The 14833-nt window shown below is 42.4% G+C and overlaps 1 protein-coding gene across 1 annotated transcript in view; it reads right to left on the reverse strand.

The window, feature by feature from the left end:
* Window positions 1–14833, reverse strand: part of Dnah6 (dynein axonemal heavy chain 6) — a 205061-nt gene that overhangs the window by 30637 nt on the left and 159591 nt on the right. The window contains exons 62-63 of the mRNA XM_059258003.1: window positions 8276–8411; window positions 3264–3406 (exon numbers count right to left, since the gene is read on the reverse strand). Of these exons, the coding sequence (XP_059113986.1) occupies window positions 3264–3406; window positions 8276–8411 (279 nt within the window). The remainder of the gene's footprint in view (window positions 1–3263; window positions 3407–8275; window positions 8412–14833) is intronic.

Consider the following 14833-nt stretch of genomic DNA (forward strand, 5'->3'; position numbering starts at 1 on the left):
TCTCTCTGGTCTTATCTGTTCTAAGGCTTCAACAGGTACTTTATCTGGGTAGGATTCTAGATCTTCAGTTTGAAGTTTGAAACTTAATTTGGATTCTTTATTTCGAACTCCAATTTCTTTTTTTCTTTCCATTTAGCTAATTATTTATTCAAGACAGGATCATATTGTCTGATCCTAGCTAGCCTGGAACTCACTATGTAGATCAGACTGACCTCATAGAGACCACAGAGATCCATTTGCTTGTAGATGAGATTGACCTCATAGAGATCACAGAGATCCATTTGCCTCTTTCTCAACAGTGCTGAGATTACAGGCATGTGTCGCCACCCCTGGCCCCCAGCCCCGTTTATCTATCATGTCATTGTCTGGAGCAAACAGTGGGATGATGGTCCCGAATGATTTGATGAGGAAGGGGGATGCCTGGCATATTGCTGTCTTTAAACCTCCTTTTCAGTGCGATCCTGTGCATGGTCTTGGCTGATTTGGGTTTTTGAATACTCTGGAATGACTGGCTGAGTCCCATTTCTAAAACACAATCTGAATTCTAGACTCTTCCATGTTAATTTGTGAAGCAAAATTTGTTTGGCAGCACAAATCTTAAAAGATGTTTGGTTGAATGCACAGGCAAGAATTTTTAATGCCTGCCATTTGTAGCTTTCATCATATTTTTAGAAATGATTTTATTTTTATTTTAAATTATGTGTGTGTCTCTGAGTAGTTATGTGTTTGCGAGTGCAGTGCCCATAGGGGCCAGAAGAGAGAATCCTATCCCTGGGGATGGAATTACAGGCAGTAGCAAACTGCTTAATGTGGGTACTGGGAACTGAATTCGGATCATCTGCAAAAGCAGTATATTCTCTGAACTGCTGAGGCCTCTCTCCAGCTTCCTTTCATCGTGTGTAGAGAGCCCAGTTATGTATAAGCATAAGACTAGGAATTATAGCTAAAGCCTTTTATTTTAGACTTTTAAGTGAAAGAGTCATAATCCTGATTCTCCACTCCGCTCCAGCATTTATTAAGATGAGGCCAGATCTTGCTTCATTGATACCTCTGCTCATCCCTTCAGTTCCCAGAGTTATTTCACGGGAAGTCTCATGTATCACATTGTTTTACCATGAAGGATTTTGGCATGTTTCTGTATGACAGTCTTTTAACACCATAGTTACACAGTTACTAATGATAACCTGTTAATTTCAAACATATAGCCAGCATTCACCTTTATCTGACTGAATTGTAAGTGTGTATGTATACATGCTTAAATAGCAATATGTTTAATGTAGAGTCAAAATAAAGCCTATAATAAAGATTAGTTGATTTCTCTCATACGTCTATCCCTATTAAAAACTCTTCTTTTGAAAGCTAGAGAAATGACCCAGGGATTAAAAGCACTTGCTGCTCTTGCAGAGGACCTGGGTTCAGTTTTTAGTACCTACATAGTTCCGAAGGATCCAGTGACCTCTTCTGACCTTGGCAGGCACCAGGCATGCACACGGTGCACACAAGTATGTGCAGGTAAAACACTAATACATAGAAAAGAAATCTAATTTTTTTAAAAAACAAAACCTTTTTCCCCCTTGAGAAGCAAATGTGCAGTTGCATAAAACAGACTGTATACCTTCAACGTTTCTCATAGGCGAGGACTTTCTAGTCACAGGGCTCAATCACCAGAGCTCCTCTTTCTTTGGGACTCTTCCTTCCTAGTCACTGCTCTCTTTGCCAACATTCCACTGGCAGCCACCGTCCCATTTTCCTTGAAGACTTTCCATATGTTTCAGAGCCTTCCATCCCAAAGTGTTGCTGGGTCCTGGCCACTCTCCCACCATTCAAGGTGACACATGACAAGCTCAGGGTCAATGTGCACATTCAATATCCTAAAATCAGAGTTCCTTGTCCTGTAATTTCAGGGCATCTCATCTCATCTCATCTCATCTCATCTCATCTCATCTCATCTCATCTCATCTCATCTCATCTCATCTCATCTCATCTCATCTCAGATAGCTGTGGAGATGGTCAACCTGAGATAACGACCATAGTCCAACGTCATCTGTTCACAATGAAACCTCCTTTTATGTCTGTAGACCCTTTTGTTATACTTCCTTTTCCTAGAAAACTCTTAGCCATGCTTTCAATAATGTGTGGCTGTTACACTTTCACTGCAGTTGACTGTATCCCATGCCAACCCAACTCTATTTCTTACAGAAAGAGGGCAACACCACACCAGTAGAAATGCTCTAGCCATTTTCAGCTAATCCCAGATAGCCCTCCCCACTGTGCCCTTCTCCCATCTCCATTTCTCCTACAAAGAACAGCTTCCATTTCTATTCAGTGCCTCCTGAAACTCACTGTGAGGTTCTTAGCAGGTGTTATTGGTCCCTTATTACCAGCAAAATTGGGATCACATCTGCACGTATGAAAATGACCATCAGCATCCATTGTTAGCTTGCCATGACGAAACTGCAAGCCTTACTATTTTTCCATGATGCTTCTCTCCGAAACTTCTGTTGACTATTCATTTCCCTTCCTCGAAGGTGGGGCTCATCAGTGTATCATCCTCTGCCCAGTGACCTCCTATTGTACTAAGTATTATTCCCCCAGTCACAATAACCTCTGTGGCTTTACTTTCCAACTGAACACCGATGATTCCCTCATCTGTATTCTAACACACACTTCTCTCTGGAGTTTCTAGATAGCCGTCCATTTTGACAGCTGGCAGGCACTGACAACTCACAGCCATCTTGCTCTGCCTCACACATTTACCCTTTCCTTTTGGCTTAGTTTTTGGTACAAATAGCCCCACTGGCACCTAGGCAGAACTTGGGAGGCACAGTAGCCCCTCATCACATCCCCTGCTCCTTTGACAATCTGCTACTTCTGTCTTAACTCAGTTTCCACGATCTCTTACACAGATTACTTTGGTAGTTTTCAAACAGGTCTGGAGACTATGGTTTTGTGCCCATCAAACGCCTCCTCCCCATTATTGCTAAGAGTAATTCCCTGCCAAAACCTTCCAACAGACTCCAGTCCTATGGGAGAGAAGGCGGAATTTCCCTAATAGTGTACAGCTTTCAGAAGATGACCAGTTCCCGGCTGGCTTTTCTCTTATCTTGCATGGAAAACACATTCTACTGAAACAATCATTTTTATTTTTAAAGCTGCTTCCTAAACTTGGCTGTTGTTAGCCACAAGTAAATGTATAACTCACAATCTGCTGATGATCTTTGGTGGAAATGTTGTGATAGTGTCCTGTAAAAAAGAAAACCCACCTTTTCTTCCTTGCAGCACTTAATAAGAATCAGCTTATGGAAAGAGCGGAAGTCTGAACCCCAACCGTGGTCCTTTGTCTCATCATGTTTTGATTTAACATATCCTTCCCATTGCCGAGGGTTAATATAGGTCTCAAAAGAGCCTGGAGAGACAATTTGAAAAGATGTTTTAATAAAGCAGTTTTGACTCTGAAATTAAATAAATACATGTCGCTAGTTCAAAGAAGATACCTACATTTACTGCCACAGTTTTCTTTAAACACAACTGTGAAACCATTAACCTCCCCCTACTTGAGCTAGGTAGAAAGCAAAGAATTTAAAACGAGATCACAAAGCAAAATCCAACAGCAAGACACTTACAAAAAAACCCCCCAAAATTGAGAAGTTAAAAAGAAAGGAATGTACAGAGATATTATATTAAAGATAGGTGAAATTAGAAATGATTAGAGTAACACTGGGTAAAACAAAGTTTAAAGTAATCATAATTAAACGAGGCAGTAGGTCAAGTTCTACTAATTAAAATAAAAATTACATAATAAAGGCACAGCAAAATAAACACATACATTAGATAATAACGTGGAATATTTCAAGCAGCACCTGTTGGAGGTAGTAGGAAAAGCAGAAAATACAATAGTGTTAAGAAATAGCATATAGGGGCTGGAGAGGTGGCTCAGAGGTTAGGAGCATTGGCTGCTCTTTCAGAGGACTCAAGTTCAAATCCTAGCTCCTGCATGGTGGCTCACAACTACTCATAACTCCAGTTCCAGGGGATCCAGTGCCCTCTTCTGACCTCTGTGGGCACCACACATGCATGTGGTGCACAGACATACAGGCAAGTAGAACATCAATAAACATAAAAATCAATACATCTAAAAAGAAAATTAAAAAAATGGCATACAGCTGTTAGCCTTCCACAAGAGAAATATTGACTCTGGTATATGTAATTTGATTGAGATAACTAATAGATGAAGACATCGACATATATACAAGCACATGCCCCAGTACACCGAGTACATCATTCTTCCCACACCACTCCAGCTATGCAATATTTCCAAGAAATGAGCCTGCCTCTTGCGTGAGGGTTAGGATGCTAGTTAGCTTTTTAAAAAAGATTATTTTTATATTTTATTTGCGTGTGGGTATCTGTGTACATATGTAGAGGAGTCCACAGAGACCAGAAGAGGGCATCAAACCCCCTGGAGTTGGATTGCTGGGCATATCTTCTGAGGGCCTATGAGTAGCAAAGAGCCAGCAACACTTGGAAATTGAGTGACACCTATGGTAGTGGTCCTGGGGCAGTGTCCACCTACGCAGAACTTCTGACTCCTATAGGGAATGGAGGTGATTACAGGGTGTGCTCGCACAGGGCTCATGTCACAGCGATGCTCATCAGGTGATGGTGGTTGCATTACTGTGAGCAGCAGCTGAGCAGCAGTGGGGAGAACTCATCGCAGAGCCAATCCAATCCAGTTTGAACCCAAAGTACGTAGAAGACTACCCCGAGGTTCTCATTTACTGTCTCATTTCTAGTGCTTTGGCATAGCTACATGTTGTAAGTTTTATTTTAAAGGTTTATTTGTTTTAATTTTATATTTTAATATAACAGTTTATTATTTGGTAACATATGTGCGTGAAATATATGTGGATCATCTCTGACTCCTCACTAGAACTCTTCCCAGATCCTCCACCACGATTCTGTTTTTAAATTTTTTTATTTATGTGTATGTATGAGTCTATGTGTGAGTGTATGCCTATGTGTGTGTCTATGTGTGAGTGTATGCCTATGGGTGTGTCTATGTGTGAGTGTATGCCTATGTGTGAGTCTATGTGTGAGTGTATGCCTATGTGTGTGTCTGTGTGTGAGTGTATGCCTATGTGTGTAGGTGCCCAAAGAGGTCAGTAGAGGGCTTCTGGTCCCTGGAGCTGGGGTTATGGGTGGCTCTGAGCTGCCTGATGTGGGTTCTGGGAACTGAACCCAGGCCTCCTGGAAGACCAGGAAGCACTGGAGCACTGAGCCATCTCTCCACCCCCTGCACATTCTAAGTAGTTACTCTCAACTAATAGAATCGGTGGTACTTGAAAACCATATAAGGCTATATGTTAAGACAATTATGAAGATTGAGTTCAGAGTGACAATGTGATTATTTGCTAAATATCACCAGCGAAGCTCTAAATCTCACTTTTAGAGCATAAATCGTGTAAATAGGAACTTTAACCATTTTCTAAAGTTTTAGTTCAGTGGACAGGGTAATCCTTTACCGTCTTATCGGTTTATCAAGAAGCAATGGGTTGCTCCCAGAATTCCCATGCCTGTCAGCCCAACTCCTTCCTTCTCTCTCTGTCTGCACTTAGCCACAGCTAGTCCTCTGTCTTCTGTCCATCCCTAAATGTCCGTAAGCAGGCTTTTCTGATGAGTAGATTTCATGTGGGGCTCTGCTATAGTCTCGATCTAGCTCATTAACTGGTGCACTATATACAAATTCAATTTTTATTTGAAGCTGTAGCTGGACAGTTTTCTCTCCGGGTCCCACCAAGCCCCGGCAGTCTGACAGCCCACTCATAAAATAAACACACAGACGCTTATATTATTTAAACTGTTTGGCCTAATGGCTCAGGCTTCTAGCTATCTAATTCTTACATCTTAAATTAATCCATTTCTATAAATCCATAACTTGCCATGTGGCTGGTGGCTTACCGGCGTCTTCACATGCTGCTTGTCATGGTGGTGGCTGGCAGTGTCTCCTTCCACCTTCCTGTTCTCTCAATTCTCCTCTCTGTTAGTCCCGCCTATACTTCCTGCCTGGCTACTGGCCAATCAGTGTTTTATATATTGACCAATCAGAGCAACACATTTGACATACAGACCATCCCACAGCATGAAGCTATCATAGAATAGCATTTTTTGATAGTTTTTTTGGAAGTCAACTATTAGGATCCCAGAAATTCTGGTCCACATAGACTCCACACTAGCACACTTGCTGGGTGTGCTTAGCTAAATAAGTAGTAATGTTAGAAGTACGAGAGATTACTGAGAAGAAGAGAAGCATAACTTCATGTTAGCAGGGAAGAAACTGAGATGATCTGTGGACAACCCATTTGAAGTCAAGAAGGGAAAAAGAAACCCTCCACAATATGAGACAGTAACAGCAACTCCAAGTTGGTCACCTCCTCAGACCCTGTAATGCTGACGTTCTGGACCAGGTGGTTCCTCTCCATGGTGAGTTCTATAGGGTGCTCAGCAGCATTCTGGGTCTCTTCTCACCAGACACCTGCGGCACCACCCCAGTGTGGCAAAGAAAATATCTCCCGACATTACCAAATATCCTCTAGGAGCTAAAAATGCTCACCAGTTTGGAAAACAGAAATAGATTAATATCTCAAATAAATATAATGGACTAAAACATGCCTGCTAATAAAGAGAGAGTCTTATAGGCCTCATAACAACAACACCCCACCAAGATACACCTGAACAGTAACAATGACGCCCAAGACTTAGAAACAGAGTGTAGAAATACAGAGATGGAGGCTGCCAAGAGAAACTTACATTACAAAAGAGATTTTTAAGGGCTGGAGATATGGCTCAGCAGTTAAGAGCACCGTCTGCTCTAACAGAGGACCCTTGTTCTGTGCGTACCTGTCTGTAACCTCAGGGCTAAGGTATCAGATACCCTCTTCTGGCCTCCTCAGTACGCCCACACATGTGGCATACCCACACATAGACAGTACACACCAATAAAAACAATTTAAAATAGATTTTAAGGAAAAATGTATTATTCAGAGTAAAGAGAAATACTATATAAGAATGAAGAATTTTCTTCAGAGAAAATAACTTCATTTGCGTATAATAGCACAATGAGATGTAGTTAAAAAAAAAAAAAACCTGGAAAACTCCAATCAGAAGTTGCCCATCACATGGGGCACTTCAACATGCTTCCCTCAGGACCCGACTGAACGAGTATAAAACTTCCAGTGAAATAAATGGCAGAGTCAGCTTGAGCTGAGCATCACATATAGAATCTTGCCTCCAATAAATGAGATGCATAGAACATCTTCCATAGACAGCGCATGCATCAAGCCACCAAAATGTCTAGAAGGACACAAAGAATCTCATGCAAAACGCAAGGATACTTTTCATTATAGAGTTGAGTTTGATCCGTACCATAAGGCCCCCAAATGTGAATTGCTTTTGAATTACAAAAAGTAGTTTTGGAATGGAAAGAGCACAACTGAAGACACATGGAGAAGAAAACGTTGCAGTTCAGAGCTGTTGTTACCCAGGTCAAAGGGGGAAGGTGCTGTGAGGAGGCGGGAGGGATTCTGAGACGGCGGTACTGCCCCATTTCTCAGTGCGGTGGTGGTTTGTAAGTGTGTAAGTGTATGATGTCAAGTTGTACTTCTGACTTTTCAGTATACACGTCATCCCTTAAAAAAGTTTAAAGATCTATGGCTGCCTTCAACAGGATAAAGCAGGGGCTGGGGAGATGGCTCAGCGAGCAAAGAGCCTGCTGTGAAGCATGAAGACCCGAGTTCAGATCCCCAGCACCCATGGAAAAGCCAGACATTGGTGCTCTTGCCTGTAACTTTAGTGATGGACAGTGGAGGCAGGTGAATCTCTGGCCAACCAGCCTAGTGGAAATGGTTAACTTCAGGCTCAGTGAGAGACCCTGTCACACAAAAATAAAAGGTGGAGAAATGATAGAAGAAAGATACCCGACACCAGTTTTTGGCTTCCATAGCTGCCCACTTGCATAGGTGAATAATCCTCTTATAACACATGCACACACACACACACACACACACACACACACACACACACACACACACACTGTAAAGTAGGCATGAAATATTCAAAATTCATGAGCCAAGCATTCAATTCAAGATACTGTAAAAGAAATTAACCTATGATTTTTTTTCTTTTTTTGCAAAAAGTATAGATATTGGAGAAAGGGTGAATGCATGAATTAAAGACTCAGGAGCCTATATATGCCTCCCCCTCATCAACAGCATCTTACCTAAGTGTATATGAATGGGATGTAACAGTATATTTTTCGTAAGTCCTTCAAAAACTGGAAATGCTTCTTCTAAGTCACAGCAGGAGAACCACATGTTAAGTGGCAGCCAGGGAGCTTCAGGCTTAGGAGGGCGCTCCTACAGGGAGACAGAGAACAACTGTCATAGCATGCACTTCCACTTTGTCTAGCGGAAAAAAAGCTATAACAGTGTGTTAGAAGCAGCCATTCTTGGGGCTGGGAGACCACTTGTGGGTAGGGGGTTGCTGGGCAAGAGTGAGGACTTGTATTCATATCCTCAGCATCAGTGGAAAACTTCAGGGGTGTCTGTTTACATCTTTCAGAGTCAGGAGGAGAGTTGGAGCTTGTCAGCAAGCAAAAAACCAATGAGCACTAGGCCAGTGAAAGCCTGCCTCAAGGGAAGAAGAGTGTGATAGAGGAGGGTACTCAGCTCTCTTTGCTGGCTTCCACCCATGTGTTCATGGGTTCACCCCCATGTGTACACCCTCACATACCCCCCCATAAACATTTTCTTAACACAAATAGTAAGATATGAAGAAATAGACATCAGTGGTAAAGATAACTATGTTACTATTGTAGTGCACACCCATAATCCTATTGGAGGCTGAGACAGGAGGGTCATGAGTTCAAATCCAGCCCAGACTACATTGTCTTAAAAAGCAAGGAAGTCAGCAAGCAAGCAAAAGGCACAGTGCTGTGTCAACCTTGGTTCTCAGGGGGCTGCTCTTCACATGAGGGCAGGTGCTGAGACTTCCCAGTTGATGCTGCAGAGAGCAGAGTTGACGTGGTGAAGGAATAAAGTCAAATCTGTTATGCTCACATTCAGGCTCTCCTGCATCATCCCACATCCATGCCCCAACTCCAAAATACTTCTGTGGTTAATGGTATTCTTTTCCCTGAACAACTATACTCCAAAGCCTGGAAGGTGAGGAAAGCTGAACAGTGGAGTAATACCAGCACCAAGACAGTAAAAAGATAATCTTACAGGGATGGAGAGATGGCTCAGAGGTTAAGAACACTTGCTTCTCTTGCAGAGATGTGGTGATATTGTGTTCCCCAAAATATTGTACACCCTAAGAAACTTATCTGGGGCCAGAGAACAGAACAGCCACTAGATACAGAGGCCAGAAAATGGTGGCACACACGCCTTTACTCCTATCACTTGGGAGGCAGAGATCCATCCGGATCTCTGTGAGTTTAAAGCCACACTGGAAACAGCCAGGCATGGTGGCTCACAACTTTAATCCTAGGAAGTGAGCCGTTAATCCCAGGAAGTGATGGCAGAAAGCAGAAAGGTATATAAGGTGTGAGGACCAGGAACTAGAGCTGGTAAAGCTTTCAGGCTTTTGAGCAGCACAGTTCAGCTGAGAGGCATCCAGTCTGAGGAAACAGAATCAGCTGAGGAATTGGCAAGGTGAGGTGGCTGTGGCTTGTTCTGCTTCTCTGATCTTCCAGCATTCACCCCAATATCTGGCTCAGGTTTGATTTTGTTAATAAGACTCTTTAAGATTTGTGCTACACAGAGAACCCGAGTTCAGATTCCAGCAGCCATGTTAGATGGCTCACAACCACCTGTAACTTCGGTTCCAGGGGATCTGACACCCTCTTCTGGACTTAGCAAGCACTCATGTGGTCCTCCAACATGCATATAATTAAAAAAAGCCTTTAAGAACACACACACACTCACACACACACCCCTTAGCTGTGATGAGCACATATGGAGTTATTTCAGATATTCCTAGAAATCTCCTTTGGGATGCCTGGCAATATTCTAGGAAGTACTTACATAAGGCTGAAGAGTTTTGCAAGAGAGAGATAACTATGGCTGTAGGCTGAAACTAGTTCTATGAAATTTCCCTAAATAGATGCTTGACTATGTTTTCAAGCAGTTTGTTGCACACAAATGATACATCATCCAATCCAACCATTTAAAGCATATAACCCAGTGGTTCTCAACGTTCCTAATGCTGTGACTCTTTAATACAGTTCCTCATCTTGTGGTGACCCCGATTATAAAATTATTTCATTGCTACTCCATAACTGTAATTTTGTTACTGTTATAAATCATAATGTAAATATCTGATATGCAGGATATCTGATGTGAGATCCCTAAAGGGGTCTCAAACCACAGTATGAGAACTGCTGATATAGCACAATGATTTTTTGAGTATTAACAGATAAGTGTAACTGTTGCTTGACTGTTTTAGAAGACTTAATCCCCTAAATATCAGACTGTACATCAACATACTCCAGGAGACATCTCAGTTTCAATTCCTGATCACTGCAGCAAGGTGGATAATGCCATTAAATGTTACATTACGTTTCTGGTTTACATTACGTTTCTGGTTTACTAGGGCACATGAAATTATTTTATACTATATTGTCATCTATTACATATGCAACACGTGGCGTTGTGCCTAAAAACGTAAATACCTTAACTCAAAATGTCATTGCTAAAAATTGCTAACGATCATCTGAGTCTTTGCTGAGTTGTGACGTCGTCACTGGTGGAGGGTCCTGGTGTTGGTGGCTGCTGACTGCTCAGGGTGGTGGCTGTGGCAGTTTCTTAAATTCAGTGCAAATCTTGCCTCTTTCTTTCACAACAGATTTCTCTGCAGCTTGAGAAGCTGCTTGCAGCATCTCACTCACAGTAGAACATCTTCCAAAATTGGAGTCAGTCTTCTCAAGTCCTTCTCATTCAAGTAAGTTTGTGTGATTTCGTTTTATTTAAACAGATTGATTTTGATTGTTTTTTTTTTTTTTTTTTTTGTGTGTGTGTGAGTGTGTCATGTGTACAGTAATCTTCAGAGGTTCTTATCCATTGAGCCATCTCTCCAGTCCCTTGTGTAACATTTTAAAGCCCTTATTATTTCCAAGGCTTCAAAGCATCTTCACCAGAAGTAGTTTCCGTCTCAAGAACTCACACCCTTTGGTCTGTAAGAAGTAATTGGGTTTTCATCATGAGATTCTAGCAAATCAGCCACTCTCTCCAACTCTCCAGACACTTCTAATTCCAGTTCTCTGGATTTCTAAAAATTACATCTATACTTCCTTCCTGTACAGAAGTCTGGATCCCTCAAATTCATCCATGAGAGTTGAAGTCAACTTACTCTGCATTCCTGTTAACCCCTCTTTTAAATTGCGAATACTTGTAATGGTGTCCAGATGTTGAGCCCTTTCTAGAAGGTTTTCAATTTACTTTGCCCAGATCTCTAGAAGAATCATATCCTTATGAGATATGCTTTATAAGTAGTGGGACTTGAAAATCAATTACCCCTGCTCCATTGGGTCATAGAGGGGATATTGTCCCAGAAGACATGGAGACAACAGTCACCTCATACATCTTCATGAGAGCTCTTGAGTGACCATGAATACTGTCCACCAGAGTGGGATCTGTTTTCTCTTTTGAGCTGTAGATCTTAACAGTGGGTTTGAGACGTTTAGTGACCATGTTGTATACAGATATGTTACTTCTTTCTTTCGTTAAGTTTGTTTTTATTTTTATTTATGTGTGTATTTGTGTGTTTGTATGCACCCATGCATATGAGTGCCTGCAGAAGCCAGAAGGTGGTGTTGGACCCTCTGGAGCCAGAGTTACAGCAGTTGTGAGCCACCTAAAGTGTGTGTGTGTGTGTGTGTGTGTGTGTGTGTGTGTGTGTGTGTGTGTGTGAGAGAGAGAGAGAGAGAGAGAGAGAGAGAGAGAGAGAGAGAGAGAGAGAGAGAGAGAAACACACTCGGGCCCTCTCCAGGAGCAGCAAGTGTTCTTAACTGCCAAGGCCTCTTTCCAACCCTAAATGTGCTACTCACCAGGCTCTGATACTCCACCTAGCACAGTGGAGGACTTTTACTGTCGTTCACTCTTTTCAATTCTTAAAACATTTAAAAAATCATTTTGTACTATGTGCAAGGAGAGTGTTTTGCCTGCATGTATGTATGTGCACCACATGAGTGCAGTGCCCACAGAGGCCAGAAGAGGGCGGGCGTTATATGCCCTGGAACTGGAGCTAGACAGTTGTGAGCAGTTATGTGGATGCTGGGAACTGAACCTAGGTGCTTTGCAAGAGCTGTCCTTAGCTCCATAGTCTAGATAGCTCTCTGCAGCCTCTGTAACAGCACCTGCTGCCTCACCTTGCCCTTACAACAATCAAACTCTTCTTCTGCATCTTCTCTACCTTCCTCTGCCTCCACAGGCTTGGAGAGTCAAGTCGGGCTTTGGACTGAGGTGGCTGGACCGGTCTTCTTCCCTTGTCATTCCTATGCTCACTGGAGTGATGCTTCTCATTCCCTTCAAAAGGCCGGTGTGGTGGCGCACACCTTTAATCCCAGCACTCAGGAGGCAGAGGTGGACAGATCTCTGTGAGTTTGAGGCCAGCTTGGTCTACATAGTGAGTTCCAGGATGGCCAGAGATACATAATACAGAGACCCCGCCTCAAAAACAAAACAAAACCCCAAAACCAAACCAAACAAAGACCTACCCAACAACAGCAACAGAAAATGATTGTCTTCAGGAGCTTTCCTTGTGCTGTCACAGCTCTGCTCATTCCTGGTGCAGGAGGCCTGGCTTCTTCCAACCTTCATTGTTTTGGGTTTTAGATTCCGAGTGAGAAATTCGTGATGCTTCCTCTCACTTGAACATCTAAAGGTTGCTGCAAATCGCTAGTTGGCTAAATTTCTTTTTATTTTATGTGTATGAGTGTTTGCCTGCATGTATGCATGTACACCATGTGCATGTCTGGTGCCCAAGGAGGCCAGAAGAGGGCACTGGATTCCCTGGACCTGGAGTTACAGGCAGTTGTGAGCCACCATGTGGGTACTGGGAACAGAACCTGGATCCTCAGCAGGAGCAGCCCATGCTCTTGACAATGGAGTCATCTCTCCAGTTTCCAATTTCTTTTTTATTTATTCGTTATTACAATTTTAAGTTAAGGCACAAAGTAAAGGGTTTCATTATGGGATTTTTATACATAGGTGCCATTTTCCTTTTTTTTCTAAATTGTCCCCTCCCACAGCATCTTCTCCCAATTCCTCCAGCTCCCCTTTGCTGGTAATTGGCCTAGTTTCAATTCTTGTACCTCAGGGAATAGGAAGTCCCAAGAAAAGAGAAGAGGTGGGGTAGTTGGTTGGTTTAACAGTAAGAACACACACATTTAAGGTCACTGCTTCATTGAGTGCAGTTTGTGGTACCCCAAAACCATGACAACAGTAGGCATGGCAGATCTCTGAGCTCAGATATAATAACACTGAGAACTCGGAATACTGAGAGAATGACCAGTGTGTAACCCAGAGCCACGCACTAAGCTCCTGCTATTGGACAATGGCCTGTAGATGATCTGGAGGTAAAAAACATGGCTGCAGCGCCCAGAAGCCAAGTGCTAGAAAACGAGGTATGCCTGGACCCCTTGCTATTTCCCCTACACCCCCTTCCATCCAGTCCTAAGAAAAACTGAATTTGATCAGTGCAAATTTTCTCACCATGTTTCACACACGGGCATTATATCATTCCAGAAAATCTAACGTGCCTTGTAAGGTAGCGAAACCCACACGACACAAGATAAAAATGGAAATTATTAGAGTTAAAATACATAGCTGACTAGGTAACAGTATAAAATATATCTCCAAACATATTTAAAACTTTTAAAGTTGCACTTTTTTATTTATTGTGTGTGCATGCATGTGGGTGCACACATGCCTTAAGGCACATGTGGGGGAAGAAGAAAATTTGTGGGGGTCATTCCTTTCTTTCTACCATGTGGGTCTTGGGGACTGAACTCAGGTCATCAGGCTTGGCAGCAAGCCCCTTTAACCCAGGAGGCATCTCGTTGTTCCTTTCACGAACTTTCATTTCACTTTTTTTTTTTTTTTTAGTGAGAGAAGGAAAATTTTAATTTTAAAAACTTTTGAGAAATTTCTAATGGGGATTTCTGTGTGGTTTTTGTTCATTTTTGACAGGGTTTTACTATGTAGCTCTGGCTAGCCTGGAACTTGTTATGTAGATCAGGTTGGCCTTGAACTCAGAGATCCACCAGCCTCTGCACCCACCCTCTACATTCTGGGATTAAAAGAGTGCGTCACTGAGTCCGGTCATTAACTGATTAATTGATATTTTGATTTCTGAGTGTTTTTAAAGCTTTGAACTTGATGGATTTTCAACCTCTTTTGAAAATATGCCCTACTCATGAGGAACACCACAAGCAATGGAAGAGACATGGCTTTGGAGACTTAGACATATGTTTGAATCAGTCCCTCTCACGCATTAACGTGTTCTGGAAAATTCTTTCATTTCTCTGAGCCTCTGTGTGAGAAAACCCTTCACATTTGTAAGATGGTTAATATTTTTTTTAAAAGATTGCTTTTTTAAAATTACGTGTTTGTGTGTGTGTGTGCACGTGTGTGCAGGTACCCATGAAGTCCAGAAGAGGAGGTTCGATCCCTTGGAGTAGGAGTGATAGGTAGTTGTAAGCTCTCAAATGTGAGTGCTGGGAGCTCGACTTAGTCCTCTGGAGTAGTAGCACGTCCTTCTGACCACTGAGCCATCTCTC

The sequence above is a fragment of the Peromyscus eremicus genome, chromosome 3, assembly GCF_949786415.1.
Source record: "Peromyscus eremicus chromosome 3, PerEre_H2_v1, whole genome shotgun sequence".
In the NCBI taxonomy this organism is placed as follows: domain Eukaryota; kingdom Metazoa; phylum Chordata; class Mammalia; order Rodentia; family Cricetidae; genus Peromyscus; species Peromyscus eremicus.